The following is a 15,154-nucleotide window of genomic DNA, read 5'->3' on the forward strand; positions in this document are numbered from 1 at the left end:
CTTCCCAAGCAATGTGATAGGCTTTTTCATCCCCTCTGAAAAATTCTGCACCAATAAGGAAGTTAGTGTGAAAGGAAGGTGTGACCTGTGTAGTATTGTTGTGATAGGTAAAAACTTTGGCTCTTCTTTGACCAGCAGTAGAGAAAGAGAGTTGTTCATGATCAAGAAGACGCCAAGAAGATACGAAAAAATATTAATATAATTATTTACTTGATGTTCAAGCAAACAGAAAACTCAGAAAATACATATGCTGACTTTACAATAGCTGCTGCCAACCCAGTCACTTGATTCACGGGGAGTAATTGGTAAGCGTTACGAAGCTAGTTCGAAGACTGAATTATTATACAACTCAGGTAGAGTTGATCAAAATTGAGGTTTTTTTTATTATTTATTTTATTATCATTTTCTGTCTTTTAAGATGTTAGGGCTGGCTGCTCACGTAAATGTAATTAAATCGAACTAAATACCTAATACTTGTGATTACTAGTATTTTATAACATTACATACTACTTCCTTTTTAATTCAACTCGTTTTTATCATTTGTTTTCTTTGCGTTTTTTCTACATATCTTTGCCAGTTTCCTATTTTTACTATTCAACCAAGAAAGCAATATCAAATAAATGAATATGCAAAAATATAAAAACAACACTTTTTTAGAAAAAAGTTCCCATTTTTGGTATAGGTAGAAAAATCTTATGAAAATACACGCATTTTTGTGATAATTTGCCACAAAACATTTTCTTGATTTCCTTTAAAAAAATATTTGATCCCCACAGATAAAGCAATGCCTAAAAAAGACATCAACTCTGCCGGCGCTGAATGCTCCAGGGCCAGGGTGAGGACAAGGAGCATCTTACGAAACAGTGAAATCCACAGACAAACATCGGAGATGCACAAAGCCATTCAATTCAGGGACTTGCAAGCCATGAAAATTCTGATGCAAAATAAGATGGATTATTTTTGTGTTGGGGATGGACTCAACTGTTTTATACTTGCTGCTTTGACTGAAAGAGGGAGTGAAAATTGTAAATGGCAACTAGTTCTTGACATGTTGGAAATCGACCTTAGAGGAATTACGTCCGAAAATGAAGGTTTATCTCCCGCATCGTTTAAATGATTTTGATTATCTTGCATTTTTCGATTTTGTTCCAGATGGGTCCTCCTTGCTCATGTACTTTGCGAATTGTCCACTTAAAATAAGGCACCTTGTATCCCTTGGAGCAAATTTAAATCACGTCGACAAGGCAGGGAACAGTGTATTAATGAGGTCGTATCAGCATAGAAACCCTGATTGCAAGGTGATAAAATTTATAACTCTCGTACTCTCAAGACAGATTATGCTGACAGAACTGAATTTTTAGGCCTTTTTGGAGCTGCTGAAGCTCGGTGCCGATCCAAATGTGCCACCAAATTGTGGTCATGATAACTTGATTGAGTTCATGTTAAGTTCATACCACTGTTTAAACTTGGTTGGAAAAGAAGCTGCACGAAAATGTCTAAGCCATATTTTGCAACCAGAATATTTTGACAAAATTAGCGATTCGCAATTCAAAGCCAATCCCATCTTCAAATTCATCGTGGAATTGTGCGACGGAGCTTTTGGGGACTTGCATTGCCATAGTAACTTTTGGATTGAGTTCCTTAAAACCTTGCCCAGGACTAAACTCCTAAAACATGTGAACTCCAGCAAATACCAGTCAGATGAATGGACACATTTTAAGGAATTTTGGGATATCTCTGATTCCTTTTTGATGGACCCTTTGAGCTTTTTTTACTTTTCCATGTGCATTTTTGGCTGCTCCAGACAAAGGCAGGATGATTATCAGTGGTCAGTCAACATGATTCAAGAAATGTCCACGTTTTTGTTGCACTATGGATTCTATGTCAGTGATTCCCCTAATGTTTTGCCACCGGGACTGGCATTGATGTACAATGTAACCCAACGAAATTTGAGCAATCCATTGGAACAACGTGTACCAAGAGGGCTAATCCTTGTGCTTCTCCAAGGTATAGATTTAACCATTATTTAATTGATTATTATTTTTTTGAATTATTGATTGCAGAAAACATTCCCAGACTCTTGGTTAATGGGGATAAAATATTAGCGCTGATGACACCCTTTTTTCTGGGAAACGGACCTGAATTTAATAATATGATTCTGAAAATTTTGAGGACCCTTCCAAACAATCCTGCTTTGATTTTTCGCAATGGCGTGGTCAAGTACATAGCTGGGCTGGATGATATTGGAATCACAGAAAATACTGAAGATGCCCAAAAGTTGGGTAAGGAATAATCTTTTACAATCATGATGGAAACAATATATTTGAACATATACGCTCTTCCAGTTGACAATGTTAATCAACTGATAGAGGGAAATCTCTGCCAAGCAGATGCTGTGCTTCTTTCACATTATAAAGTACATCTAAAACTAAATGAAATTTCTTTGGATGGAAGTTGTGAGTAAATTTAAAAAATTTCGAATTGTTACTTTATATTTAGATCTTTAGCAGGGTTTCCAGTAACTCTTCAGGAACTTTGCCGGAGGCTAATTCGAGACCAAATTCACTGTTCACTCAAGAACAAAGGTGGAGATTTGTCTTGCAGTATCAAAAATTTAGGTGATATGAGCTATATCTCGTCTCCCTTGGTCAAATATTTACTTGTGTTTCAATAAACTAAATGCTCAACAGATAAATTTAAGTACTTTTGTCAGCTGACCTCTTTATCATAAACTAGCTCAAATTTCCTCAACCCGTAAGAATGAATGGAAACATTGCTATTTTCATTAAGTATTCCCATGATTGATTATAATTTTTAAAGATTCAAACCTTGCTTATCTGATACGCAGTTGGTATTGTCAATGTGTACTTGACATCCTCTGCTGCCATTACCCCTTGCAATGTAGATAGCAGTTCCTCCCTGTCAATGGAAAGGCAGCGGTCCTTAAGGCGTATGCCGCGTCCTTCATATTTGGGCCTCCTACTCTTTCTGAGGAAAAATCAATTACTCTAGAGCTGTTGATCCTGTGCGCTATGAATTTTACATGGCTTTTGGAACTCTTTCTTTCTTTTTCTTCAGGTATTTAAATATATCTTCCATTGCTCACTTATTCGTGTTAAAAACTGTTTCCATAGAAACAGCGTAATATAAGCTATTAAACGCGGGGACTTGAATGCCAGAATCTAAGCTCATGTGATGGAGATTGTGAATAGTTCTAACTTATCTCTTCAGGAAAAAGGTCTCAAGGGAAGGAAACTATATTTTCTATGTATATTTAAAATTTATTATATACAAATCAATATGAAAAATATATACTATTAAACATATTTTTCTATTTTCTTCTTTTCCGCCAACTGGGCGTGCAGCATTTGTTGACAGGCGGGTGTAGAAGCTCGCAGCAAAAACAATTCGCCGTGCTCATCGCAAAGGCGCAGCAATGACTGCAGATATCTCTCAAAATGAACCTAGCACACATTGTTCAATAATTTGAAACTAGCAAAATATTTACAACTTACTTTGACGCTTGGGTGTATCGATTTTGATTCAAACAAGCCTAAAACGTCAGCGGCGTAGTAAGGTGCGACTCGAGCAAAGTCCTTTTTATATCTCGCCATGGCAACTCCCATTCCTTCGATTAAGTGAGCAACCTCAGCAGTTGTTTCATCATCCTGCGCTTCGATAACAGCCAAGCAGATGCTCTGCAATTTTAGTTGGACAACAGCCAGTCTGTCCACCGTGAGAGCACCCCTAGAGGTGATGAACGCATTCAAACAAACAGCAGTAGCCTTCAAGGTTCTGACGTCCTTCAGGTTGAATTGCAGCATTCTGGTGAAAATGGCATCAGCTGTAAATGCGTCAATAGCTGCTTTGCTCTTGATGAGCTCCGTCAATTGCTCGGGCGTGGCGCTGCTGACATTCGAGCAACTCTCGTATAAGGAGCTAGCTTCGACCTTAATTTCATTATCTTGAGCAATTTTTCGCAAGCATTCTTGCATTTTGGAGTCAAGCTTCATGGTCTGCAAAACAATATATGTCATGACATCTTTAGTTGGATAAAATGTAAATTCAAGCACATACCATGAAGTGTTTAACTGCAGATACAGCCAATGGCTTCAAAGGTTTCTTTAAAGCAGCAAAATTAGAAACTGTTGGCTTCTCCTTTTGGAACAAGGCGCAGGCAAACTTATCAAGCAGACTGGAATACAAAACGATCTTACATTTGAACAATTTAATATTTTGATTACCTACTCATTATTGGCGTCAACTGGAGCTTTATTTGCCCAAGCTAAAAGTTTGTCCATGTCAAACTTCCTTTCAAGATCACACAGCAGACGAATGAAGACAGGAATTGCTTCACTCCAATCATTTTTCATTCCATGACAAGCAGCCAAAAGAGACGTGGCACTAAGCAGCCGCAGAGTGTGGTCTGTCAGATGAAGCTGGCCAAAGGCACGCACAAATTGAAGGACTTCTCCCTTTGGCTTCACATCTGGCGCGCTCATGGCATCACAAGGCGTTTCAGCTTGTTTGAGAGTCATGTTTCCCAAGACGCCGCTTGCAATGTCTTTTTCCTTCATGGCTCTCAACAGGGCCAAGGCGACGTGGTTTTCAAAGTAGTCGCTGAATGTACGGTTTGGCGATTGCATGAGGGAGGCAGCGAGTAAGTCCACCACCTTAGTTAAGGTGGACTTCTTCAGCTTCTCCGTCAACAGTTCCAAAGAGGTGGACAGATGGCCCATGCTGCAGCTGGCCAGCATTAGAGCAGCAGCCTCCTGTTGCTCTTTGTCCATTTCCAGTTCCAGAAGAGTTGTCGCTCGAACCGTTTGGTCTACAAGGGTAGACTAAGAACAAACCGTTAGTAATCAAGGATTTGGTTAATAGCTCTTGAATACGCACAATTAGGTCTCTGCAGTTTTCATGTGTGAGTGCTTTGTTGGCGAGAGCTGGCCAATCTGAGACAAATGGAAGGAGCAAACTGAAGTCCAGGAGATTTGACCCAACTGATCGAATATTTTCTTGATCACCATAATAATGCAGAAAGAGAAGTTTCATTTCAGCATAAGTAGAGCAGACACGCAAATATGCAGACAAAAATTCTGGGTCAGAATCATTGCTTTCAGCCATGCTTGCGTATTTCTCTAGTACAGTGGACGCTTGCAGGAGAATGGACATGAATTTGTCTCTAACCAAATCAGGAGTATTATGCTGAGCTGCTTTAGAAGCTTTAAGCAAACTTGAGAGCAGTGGCTCAGTTGAGGAAAAGAAGGCACAATCTGAAATAATTCCATTGTTTAATTTGGCAGGGTATTACAGGACTATAATAATTTTAAGTTTATGTAAATAGAATTGTATATAGAATGGAGGAAATTAAAAATGTCGCACCTGTCTTAGACTCCAGATGGAAAAGTAGCCCTGTAATAGCAGCAGCTAGTATTTTTGAGGGCCAGGATAGCGCTGATAAACCAAGTGCTTTTGGAAATCGAACAAATGTTGGGGCCTCTTCGCTCTTCATTCCTTCCATGACTTTTGACACCAATTTGTGCGGACGTTGTTCCTTCTCAGCCGCAGATAAGCTCTCAGTTAGAAGGTCATCTAGATCGCTACTTTCCACCAAGTGACCCATGAGCCTAGGTATTAAAGACTCAAACAGAAGAAAATCCAACTTGGCCAGGGGTCTGAAAGCAGCTATCAAACTTTTTGATTTGTCATTAGACAAGCAGCTGTCAAAGAGTATAGACAACCATTCCCTGTTCTCCACAGACTCTATGTTGGCTAGCGCTTTGCCAATGGACTCTTCATCATTTTTAGTGCTGGCAATCAGGGCCACAATAAATTCCTCGGTTTTGGTATCTCTTTTTCCATATTTGGCGGCAATGACTCTTGACGCCAGACCCACTGTCTTTGGGGTCACTTTATTTTTCAGGTGGTCCAATATCTCTTGGCCATTGGAAATAACCGAAGCGAGTTGCTGAACAGACTCATCATCAACCTCAATTTCAGATAAGGAATTAAAGAAAGGCGCCAAGGAGAGAGGTGCTGGAGATCGCCGGGCACAACAGACTGCTGCCTTTAAGGTCAAAATGTCAGGTTTCAAAAAGAGTGTCTTGCACATTGCATGAAACTCTTGGGGTCGAGCGGCCAAATAATTAGATGTTTGCAAATCATGCAACAGGAGCCGGCCGCTTTCAGCATCTTTAGCGGCAACCTGCACCAGTTTTTTCCTGATAGTTGGTCGCAACGATACCCTGACGAATTGATCGCTCCTTAAGCACTCGCGTAAGGCGTCCCATGATTCCTGGCGACAAAGTGCCTCGATGACGGCTTCCTCTTTTCGAGGCACACGCACATGTGGAGACTCAAATATCTTCACTGCCAGTCGAAGCCGCTTCTCCGGTGGCCCGAGATCTGCGGTAGAAAGGCGCCGTCGGAGTTCTAAGGGAAAGAAAATAATAAAATAACATGTTTATCATCATTGCTATTTTCCAAAATGAAGATATTTTACTTCGAGCTTGTAAATATTTTCGAAAAATATAACTTGTGTACATACCTGCCGCAAGAGCCATTATTTCACTCTGGCCGTGTTTGCTGTTTGCGACCACATGGCTTGAAAGGCTTCTTACTGGTCAGTTAAGCCAACCATATAGATTTTATTTATTCGGAGTAAAACACGTCTCAACGGCCCACCAGAAATTTGTAAAGCTAAATATCTATTTTTTCTTCAAAAGATAAGGTTTTTGAGGAAACATGCTTGAAAATAATATTCTATTTTATGTAATTTTTATTTTCATCTCAGTCGTTGAGGGATTAAAGCATTGGTAACACTGCTTTTCACTGCATTGCATGCGTCAGCTGTTTTCAATATGACTGCGGTCAGATAAAATCACAAGACTCACGACTGTGCAAAACATCTAAACATACATACCTAGATACCTGTTTAGTAGTACTCTTGTTGTTAAAATATAAAAGTTATTTTCAGAACGAACGCGCGACCAACCGAACCTGGTCGCATCTGCAAAACTTTTTAGTAACGTATTCTAGTCGAAATGCGACTGCAGTGGGTACTTTTGACATGCCTGCTGATATCGGTGCCGTTTTTGGCCGCCGAAAAAGACGAGTTTGCCGAATTCGAAGACTTCGAAGAGGAGTTTGAGACAGGGGCTGCCGCAGCTGCTTCAGAGGAAGACGACGGCGATTCGATCGAGGATGTCGAGGTTGAGGTTGAAGACGAAGAAGAAGAAGAGCCTGCCTTAGAGGACATCGAACTCGCGCACGACGAAGAGGAATTTGAAGGATGGGATGCCAAGGAACCTGTGGTGGGCAACAACAAAGAGGTTCCTCGCCTTACCATTACCAAAGTGCCAATGCACCTTCGCACCAATTGGGATTCGTATTTCCTGGAGATGCTTATGCTTGCTGGGTTGGCCGTCTATTTCCTTAACTTTGTGGTCGGAAGGTCGAAAAACCAGAGACTGGCCAACGCCTGGTTTTCGGCTCACAAAACTCTTTTGGAAGAAAACTTTAGTCTTGTGGGTTAGTATTTTTTATTTTTAAGTATTTTATCCATTCAATTTATCAGTTTAATTTTCACCTAAATCTGGCATGTATCTAAAGTCACGACAGTTAAAGAACGGAAACAAAATAGAATCGATATTCATGATCTATTTTGGCATCAATGCGGTTTAATAGAGACAACCTGAAGCCCTATCAATACTCGCATTAAACCTTCTTCCACAATAAGTGTATGAGATTGCGAATAAGCCGGCACCAATCTAGAGACACATCAAGTATAAATAAAAATTTATCCGTTTTCAGGTGATGATGGCAGCAAAGATGTTGATCCAAACGCTGGCTTGATTAAAGAGTCTGAAAACGTTTTCACTTTGTGGTGCAGTGGCCGTTCCTGCTGCGAAGGTATGCTGGTCGAACTCAAACTGCTCAAGAGGCAAGACCTGGTGGCAGTGATCAGCCAAATCGTTCGGCCCATCACCGACCAGATTCAAATTCGCGTAAACTTGACTGAAATGGACAGTTTTGTCTTTTGCGTCGCTGCAAAGAAGACTGCCCAGCGCCTCGTTAAAGACATGGCCGATATCAGCGTTTTCTGTCCTGAGAGGAGGGCACTGGAAAAAATGGGAGTGTCTCAGGTCTTCAGCTTGATGAACGAAATCGGCGAGGTGTCTGCTGCGCTCATCGACAGGCGGATGATTGATGCTCTCAATAAGTACAGTGATTTGATCGACTGCATTCATGTATCTGACCAGTTCACTGGACAAAAACAACCTCAGGAGTGAGTGGACAGTTTTATTTTCTCTTATTGTTTATTTTAATATTATTTCCTAAATCAAGTGTGTTGTAAAATTCAAAACACAAACTTGTTTAGCTTTTTTTCTTTGAAATTGAAATTTATATTCCAATTTTACCTGTGTGCGAGGGAGGTTGTGGAGTGATACCTAAACCAATTAAGAATGATTTTTTTAGATGATAAAATAGATAATGGAGAAAAATGCCATTATTGGAGGTGGGTATGTTTGTATGGCCAGGAAGGTAAAAATAAATATTGTGTAAGGATATAAATAACAGACCATTGATTCAATTTATTCTGTTATTGATCTCCTTGCATAATTTTTGAATTTTCACTTCCTATTCGACAAGGGAATTTTGCTTCATAAGTATATCATTTTTTCTATTGCATTTAAATTTTCCTGGTTGTTAATTCAAATTCAAACTTTATTTATTTTATGGCATAGTCATACATGATGTAACTCTTCTCCAAAATGCAAGCTATCCATTTATAAATACACACAATTCAAGATTACACATTATCCAAATAAATTACTAAAATAAATCTAAGCGGAATTTAAAATTAAATTTGTAGAGAAACTGGAACTGCTACAAAACTACCCGAACCTGCCAAGGTGTTGATCTGTACCTTCAACCTGCCAACAAAGCAGAGGACTCCTCAAGAAGCTGCCGATACTGCGCGCCCTCTGATGCAACTAGTGTTCTACCTGCTGGAACGCGTGAGGCGCTTTAGGCTGGGCAAGGAAGCCAAGGCCAAAGCCATCAACAACAGGCAGAAGGCTCAAGAAGCTTTCTTGAAATCTACCCATGCTGCAAGGGCTGAAGCTGCTGCTGCCCGCAGAGAGGAAAAGAGACGCCAGGAGAAAGAGCGTATCATGGCTGTGAGCTAATTTTTTTTTATATTTTCTCTTAACACTGATGATGTTGCATATTAATATAATTATAATTTGTGTGACACCTTAAAAACTTGTACATATTAGGAATTTAAATAACAAATTATTTGATTGAGTTGTCTCTTCAATTGATGACAAGTTGGTACATGAAAATAATTATCAACTGACATGCACAAGACTTCCTGCTGTTAATATTATGAAATGAATTCAAAGTTTCCCTGTTAATACCTCCATTATTTATTTATCGCCTATATGGATAACTTAACAGTTTAGACTTAAAAATGTGAGTGGATTTCATAATCAGCCGATAGTTAAATCTCGCTATTAAATATTTCTTGCTACAGAGTCAGTCCAGTAAATCGCTTTAAATGTGTACACATTATTCTTGTTAAAAAATCAAAAATAGTCTTTAGGGCAGAATATTATCTAACACTTAAACTAATTAAGGTTAGAAGAATTTTGGACTTAACAATTGCCAAAAATCCTGATATACAGCCAAATTATTGTGCAGTAATTGCTAATAAGCCGCCAATAATGAGTATTCTTAAGCTTCAATTGCTTATGCAATTTTTACCAACACACCATTCTAGAAGTTCAAACCCCACGCACTTATTTGCGAATATGCTTGTATGCCATACCACCGATAAAACGTCTAGAAAAAGCACAATTCAATTTATCTGCTTGGCTCTGTCGCTTGACCACTTACTGAGTGTGGTGGAAATAACTGGTTTTTGTTTTCTAGGAGGATGACCCTGAGAAGCAGCGCCGCTGGGAAGAGAAGGAGAACAAGCGACAGATGAAGAAAAAGGGTCCCAGGATGAAGCAGTTGAAAGTGAAGGCCATCTGAGTCAGTATATCGACTTTCTCTTGTTTTTCTTTACTCAGTACAGCCATGTAAGTGAGGGAATTTTTGAATCAATCCAGAAATTGCGTGAGGGAGATCTGAACCTCCAGTATTAAAAGAATAAATAATCCAATTTGGCTTTCATTGTGTAACCAACCTATAAATTGCGTCATCAATTTGTTTAGCTAATATTTATCAAATACATATTGGGTAGCAAATTTGATTTTTTATAATTCTTTCACTGTGCCAAAAGCATTAAGGTAGTAATGATCTTAACTCTGTGTTATTTGGGCAGTTTTTTTAGTTCTTTTAATACATAATTTTCAATTTCATACTCGGCCCTTGCGCTATGTAAACAGATATAAAAATATAATTGATTCAACACAACCAAACAAAATAATATAGACAATTTATGGCAGTAACTATTAATACACCAATCATATATAAAATATCCTTTTGTATATAAAAGTATATCAACCAGACATAAAACCAATCCAAATTCATTCAATGCATTGTAATTAAAAAGGAGGTAATAAATTATTGTGAGATCAGTTTATTTATGTGATTTTTATGATATAACATGGTATGTTATATATGACGCTATTGATGTGAAGCACAAATAAACAAGTAGGAATGTTTATAAAATCTAGACCCCATAAAGGAAAAAATATAAACTAAATGCATTTATTGCATACATAAAATTCTGTCCTCTTTGTATACATAGTGAATGCGGTAATGTCATTTCATTAGTATTTTTTACAGTTAGTTGTAAATGTTATAATTCAAATAATTTTGCATATATTATATATATATATAACTAAAGCTTCACTTCACGCGCCTCTGAAATTTGAAACACATAGAAGAACTACTTGAATCTCTCATTGGAGCAGCCACAGCCATCCACAGCGCCCTCAGCACTGGCGTTTTGTGAAGGAACGAAAAATTATCAATCGTCTTTAGTCGTCCCCGCTGCTGCCCCAACTCGTGTACGCTTGGTCGAGTAGTTACAGGCTAAAATGTCGGAGAAGGTAGCAATATCAAGTATTTCAAGTAATAAGGCTGGTTGTCCGCACTACAAAAGGAGATCCAAATTTGTGGTGAGTAATTTGCCAAATTCAATCAATACAGTTACGTATTGGATTCGCCATTTGGGCCGACTGGAGCGTGTTGGGCTCCCACGGACCGCTGAAAATTTTGCTCGAACCAGCTTGGTGTCGCATACATAGAATGGAGATAAGAGAGCATCATCTTGGTTTTCAATGTTTAACACTGCTGAGTTAGTGTTATGTTCGATAAATTTTTGCATCGGGATCAGAGATAAAAAAAAGTTATTGAACTGAAAATTTTATCAACATAAAAATCCTCTGTACGCTGAAATTCATCCACCTTAAACCAAGTACATATTATGATACATCTATTATTGCATATTTGCTCGTGTGCATCATCCACTGTGCCCTGATGTCTGCGGTCAGTCAGATTCAGCGTTATACGATTTGCTTTCTCTTTTTGTTGTTGTTCCACTTCTCTTCCTGCACTAAATTCGTGTCTGGTGAGATGAGACTGGTGCCTAAAGATCGAGGTTGAAAAAATGCTCAATGCATAAACGCGCACGTTCTTTATTCGAGTGGGAATTGATAGACGCCAAACCCATAAAAGGAATGCTCAAACCTGAGCAAGAACACTCCTAGTTGGACCTTGACTGACCGAGTCCTTGTACAATCAATGATTTATTCATAATGGATATATGTACATAAGATTACATTTTTTGGTGTGCGCCAAACTGAACTGCGGCCAATATACTATGCCATTTATACCTGAATTCATGATAATTTTTTAAATTTTCAGACTCCGTGCTGTGGTAAGGTGTACACATGTCGTTTTTGCCACGACGAAAATGAAACCCATCCAGTGAACCGTAAAGACGTGACAGAATTGGTCTGCACAAACTGCAACACACGTCAGCCTGTACAAGCTGAATGCACGAGGTGCTCACTCCGATTTGGAAAGGTGATACTACATATTATTAATCATATCGTTAGACATTCCATTGAAGACTAAATACTCATTTTAAGATCGATATCGTTTTAACTTTCATAATATATGAAAAATGATTTATAACGCTTATCAACAAAAACAAGCTAATTGGATGGTAACTTACAGTACACTTGCTTGGAGTGCAAGTTGTTTGATGACGAGGACAAAAACCAGTACCATTGTGAAGGCTGTGGGATTTGTCGAATCGGAGGGCGTGACAGATTTTTCCATTGCGAACGCTGCAACATGTGCCTTCCCAACAAGCTGAAGAATAGGCACAAAGTGAGGATGGTTTTATTTTTTGAGCCGTGCAAATTTTTCTTATCATTCAAATTGTTATGACTCTGCATAGTGCGTGGAGAACGTGTCTCGGGCCAATTGCCCAGTGTGTCTTGAAGACATCCACACCTCAAGAATTCCGTGTCACATCCCCGAGTGTGGACATTTGGTGCACAGGACATGCTTTGAAGATCTGCTCCACTCGGGATACTATGCTTGTCCCACCTGTCAGCAATCCATGCTTGACATGACGCAGGTGTGTTACAAAGAGCTAACATTTGGTGTCAATTTAAAATAGTATGTGTGCCAGAAGAGATATTTGAGCAGGTGACTAAAATTTATTAAGATGCTCTATGGATGTGTGCTGATTTGGGACAGAGTTGCCCTGTCAGCCCATAATAAACTTAATTTTGAAATTAAAACAATAGTATTACCAACTCAATGGAAATATTATATTCCTCATTTATATTACATAATGTCTCATAAAGGCCCATGAGTAAGTAAAGGTATAAAAAAACTTGTAAGAAATTTAATTTTACAGTACTTCTTTAACACAAGCAACCACTTAAAATTGTTCTTATTGGAAAAATACCGTTGCCGTCTGAACAGCTAGATCAATGAACTGGCTTAAAACCCTTAAAAAATAATGTCCTTAAATAAAATTTTAAAATAAATTTTAAACATGTCAATTATGTACGAGTTTCACCAGATTTAAATGTTTCAGTTGTCTTAAAATTAGTTAACCATAAATTTGCTAATCATCTGTAGATCTTGATAATTATAATATAAGGTGCAAAAGATCGTAGTTTGCATGATTTTAACTTTTGATCAACTTCTCACAAAGCAATCCGTTATATTCTACCATATTTTTTTATCACTTCCCACCACCCTTTTTGGTCAAGCTCAGATTTTTTACTCTTAATACTTAGCTGGCAAAAAAAAAAAATGACAAAACTAGTTGAAACATTGCATTTTTATTTTCAGCTTTGGGACTACTTGGACCATGAGGTTGAAATGACACCCATGCCAAATGACTACAAAGCTTGCATGGTGGGGATATTATGTAAAGACTGTCACAAGGTAAGGCGTTTAGTTGATTGTGATAATAATGCAAGTTGCTCATTCTGTTGCGATTTATCCAGGAGAGTAAAGTTAAATTCCACGTTGTTGGACTGAAGTGCTTACATTGTGGGTCTTACAACACATGCAGAACCAAGGAGCCCACACCAGCAGGAGGTATTGAAGTTAAAACTTGCTCTTTCAATTTGGTGACTTTAAATCTCCCCACTTAATACATTTTTACCATTAGTATCTATTATTATTTAGAGGTTACAAAATTTTATGATCTACAATTTTTGTACTAAAATATGATGAATGAACCTGGTTCATTAGGTTCTTTAGTGGAACCAAAATTCGCAACATTCTTGATTAAAATTTTCCTATGATTTTAATAATTCCCCTCTGCTTTGGGGGTTAAAAATTCTTTAGAATTAAGCCTACTTAACATGTTTTTCTAAGTATCGAGAAAAAATTTTGACAGAAAAAGTGTGTCAAGAATTACTTTCTAACGTCTGAGCAATGCTTAGGAAATTCGGAAAAAACCCACAATTTCGATAATTTTAAATAACCTTCTCTGATTGCTATGTGTTCTAGAAGAGATCCCGTCAGTTGACAATAATGGAGCCAGCGTTTCTCATCTCGAACCTGCTGTGCCAATAGTTGAGGTTGCAATGGATGAGCAGCAGCCAGATGCTTCTGCCGATTAGTAATCTTTCTCGTGTAAATCAAAAGCTTTCATGGATCAATCGTGAATCCTCAACAAGATCCTATTTAACTCAATTTAAGCCTTTGCCGCCGAAGGAGTGTTGTGGTCTGTTAATTTGTTAGGATTAAGTTTATTTTCATTCTGTCACAAAGTAACGCAACAGACGAGGTTAAGGGCAGTGTGTATGCGATGCATTTCATTATGCTATATTCTCTTGCTGTCCTCTTAGCCAGGCTGGTGTTTTGTTTTCGATTGGGCTTTTCATTTTTACCATGCATCCGAAGCGTTCGTTTATTCCCGTTGGTATGAATGTTGATTTGTGATTGAGCTTTCTTTTGAAAGTGATTATTTTGTCTAAATTTTCCCCCCTTGAGAGCAGCTTGAGCATTTTCTAAGTTGAGACCTCAGGAATACTCGTTAGTGAAATTTATTTTGTCATTTGCCTTAATGTGGGATTTTCCAATACAAATGACACAAAAAGTAGATAATTAAAGTGATTTAAGTAGTATTGAGTGTCTCAAGATTCTGCTTTTCTTGAGAATTTGTAATATCTGATTGTATTCCAATAGGTGACCATGTAAATATATCGTGTTATTCCATAAATAATGATCAAATTTGGTCCAAATATCCAGTTGAAAATTACACTACAACCTAACTTGTTGACACCCTAGCTTCATGATTGCAAGTGGAAAATAATATTTTAAATTTTAACTAAGTTTCTCATTACTATCTTAAATCATAGTGATTAATTGCACTTCTTAGCAAGTATGTAACTAATATTTTTAAAATGCTTAGTTTTGCAAGAAGTGATGTATGAATTTCTCATTTATATATAAATATAGGAAAATAAAGTTATGCCTGTACTACTTGTAACATATTATTTGCTCATGCATGTAAAAGTGAATAAAACAAGTTGAGTGAAAATGTCAAATTTGGTTGTAATAATTTGCCGTATTCGCCTATGCTTGCATCAGCATGTTAGATAATTTTACGGATACACAATCGTGAAAAATTTGATCCAACGAACGGAGATATTTA

At 38.0% G+C, this 15,154-nt stretch overlaps 4 protein-coding genes across 7 annotated transcripts; 3 read left to right on the forward strand and 1 right to left on the reverse strand.

The window, feature by feature from the left end:
• The first annotated feature begins 108 nt into the window (after positions 1-108).
• LOC135938850 (uncharacterized) lies at positions 109-2,695 on the forward strand. 4 transcript variants are annotated; one of them, XM_065482816.1, is made up of 7 exons: positions 109-305; positions 777-1,091; positions 1,153-1,298; positions 1,362-2,007; positions 2,064-2,282; positions 2,346-2,456; positions 2,511-2,695. In XM_065482816.1, exons 2-7 carry the CDS (start codon positions 785-787, stop codon positions 2,672-2,674), a joined length of 1,593 nt encoding a protein of 530 aa, XP_065338888.1. In that variant the 5' UTR covers positions 109-305; positions 777-784; the 3' UTR covers positions 2,675-2,695. The 4 variants fall into 4 exon arrangements, with proteins under 4 accessions (XP_065338888.1, XP_065338887.1, XP_065338889.1 ...); XM_065482815.1 differs by having other exon boundaries at positions 110-353; positions 2,508-2,695; XM_065482817.1 differs by having other exon boundaries at positions 110-305; positions 2,500-2,695.
• A 571-nt stretch (positions 2,696-3,266) lies between these two features.
• LOC135938849 (uncharacterized) lies at positions 3,267-6,659 on the reverse strand. The gene is made up of 7 exons (XM_065482813.1): positions 6,548-6,659; positions 5,383-6,432; positions 4,897-5,273; positions 4,249-4,841; positions 4,078-4,195; positions 3,516-4,016; positions 3,267-3,464 (listed from the first exon to the last, which is right to left on the reverse strand). The coding sequence occupies exons 1-7, from the start codon at positions 6,561-6,563 to the stop codon at positions 3,318-3,320; spliced, it is 2,802 nt and encodes a 933-aa protein (XP_065338885.1). The 5' UTR covers positions 6,564-6,659; the 3' UTR covers positions 3,267-3,317.
• A 216-nt stretch (positions 6,660-6,875) lies between these two features.
• LOC135938851 (PAT complex subunit CCDC47) lies at positions 6,876-10,594 on the forward strand. The gene is made up of 4 exons (XM_065482818.1): positions 6,876-7,530; positions 7,813-8,287; positions 8,876-9,182; positions 9,937-10,594. The coding sequence occupies exons 1-4, from the start codon at positions 7,044-7,046 to the stop codon at positions 10,039-10,041; spliced, it is 1,374 nt and encodes a 457-aa protein (XP_065338890.1). The 5' UTR covers positions 6,876-7,043; the 3' UTR covers positions 10,042-10,594.
• A 379-nt stretch (positions 10,595-10,973) lies between these two features.
• Positions 10,974-15,047, forward strand: Rchy1 (Ring finger and CHY zinc finger domain containing 1). The gene is made up of 7 exons (XM_065482804.1): positions 10,974-11,135; positions 11,884-12,045; positions 12,199-12,354; positions 12,425-12,607; positions 13,336-13,431; positions 13,494-13,587; positions 14,005-15,047. The coding sequence occupies exons 1-7, from the start codon at positions 11,055-11,057 to the stop codon at positions 14,115-14,117; spliced, it is 885 nt and encodes a 294-aa protein (XP_065338876.1). The 5' UTR covers positions 10,974-11,054; the 3' UTR covers positions 14,118-15,047.
• The last annotated feature ends 107 nt before the right edge of the window (positions 15,048-15,154 follow it).

The sequence above is a fragment of the Cloeon dipterum genome, chromosome 3 (assembly GCF_949628265.1).
Source record: "Cloeon dipterum chromosome 3, ieCloDipt1.1, whole genome shotgun sequence".
Lineage (NCBI taxonomy): Eukaryota > Metazoa > Arthropoda > Insecta > Ephemeroptera > Baetidae > Cloeon > Cloeon dipterum.

What these genes read in the sequence shown, in the direction of transcription:
- LOC135938850 (XM_065482815.1), top strand. Translation starts at nt 785, where the DNA reads ATGCCTAAAAAAGACATCAACTCTGCCGGCGCTGAATGCTCCAGGGCC. An exon ending in TGAAGATGCCCAAAAGTTGG is followed by an intron (nt 2,283 to 2,345) that starts GTAAGGAATAAT and finishes ACGCTCTTCCAG; the next exon opens with TTGACAATGTTAATCAACTG. An exon ending in AATTTCTTTGGATGGAAGTT is followed by an intron (nt 2,457 to 2,507) that starts GTGAGTAAATTT and finishes TTAGATCTTTAG; the next exon opens with CAGGGTTTCCAGTAACTCTT.
- LOC135938849 (XM_065482813.1), bottom strand. An exon ending in AAAACTGCAGAGACCTAATT is followed by an intron (nt 4,842 to 4,896) that starts GTGCGTATTCAA and finishes GTTTGTTCTTAG; the next exon opens with TCTACCCTTGTAGACCAAAC. An exon ending in CGATACACCCAAGCGTCAAA is followed by an intron (nt 3,465 to 3,515) that starts GTAAGTTGTAAA and finishes AATGTGTGCTAG; the next exon opens with GTTCATTTTGAGAGATATCT.
- LOC135938851 (XM_065482818.1), top strand. Translation starts at nt 7,044, where the DNA reads ATGCGACTGCAGTGGGTACTTTTGACATGCCTGCTGATATCGGTGCCG. An exon ending in AGAAAACTTTAGTCTTGTGG is followed by an intron (nt 7,531 to 7,812) that starts GTTAGTATTTTT and finishes ATCCGTTTTCAG; the next exon opens with GTGATGATGGCAGCAAAGAT. An exon ending in AGAAAGAGCGTATCATGGCT is followed by an intron (nt 9,183 to 9,936) that starts GTGAGCTAATTT and finishes TTTGTTTTCTAG; the next exon opens with GAGGATGACCCTGAGAAGCA.
- Rchy1 (XM_065482804.1), top strand. Translation starts at nt 11,055, where the DNA reads ATGTCGGAGAAGGTAGCAATATCAAGTATTTCAAGTAATAAGGCTGGT. An exon ending in AAAGGAGATCCAAATTTGTG is followed by an intron (nt 11,136 to 11,883) that starts GTGAGTAATTTG and finishes TTAAATTTTCAG; the next exon opens with ACTCCGTGCTGTGGTAAGGT. An exon ending in CCATGCTTGACATGACGCAG is followed by an intron (nt 12,608 to 13,335) that starts GTGTGTTACAAA and finishes TTTTATTTTCAG; the next exon opens with CTTTGGGACTACTTGGACCA.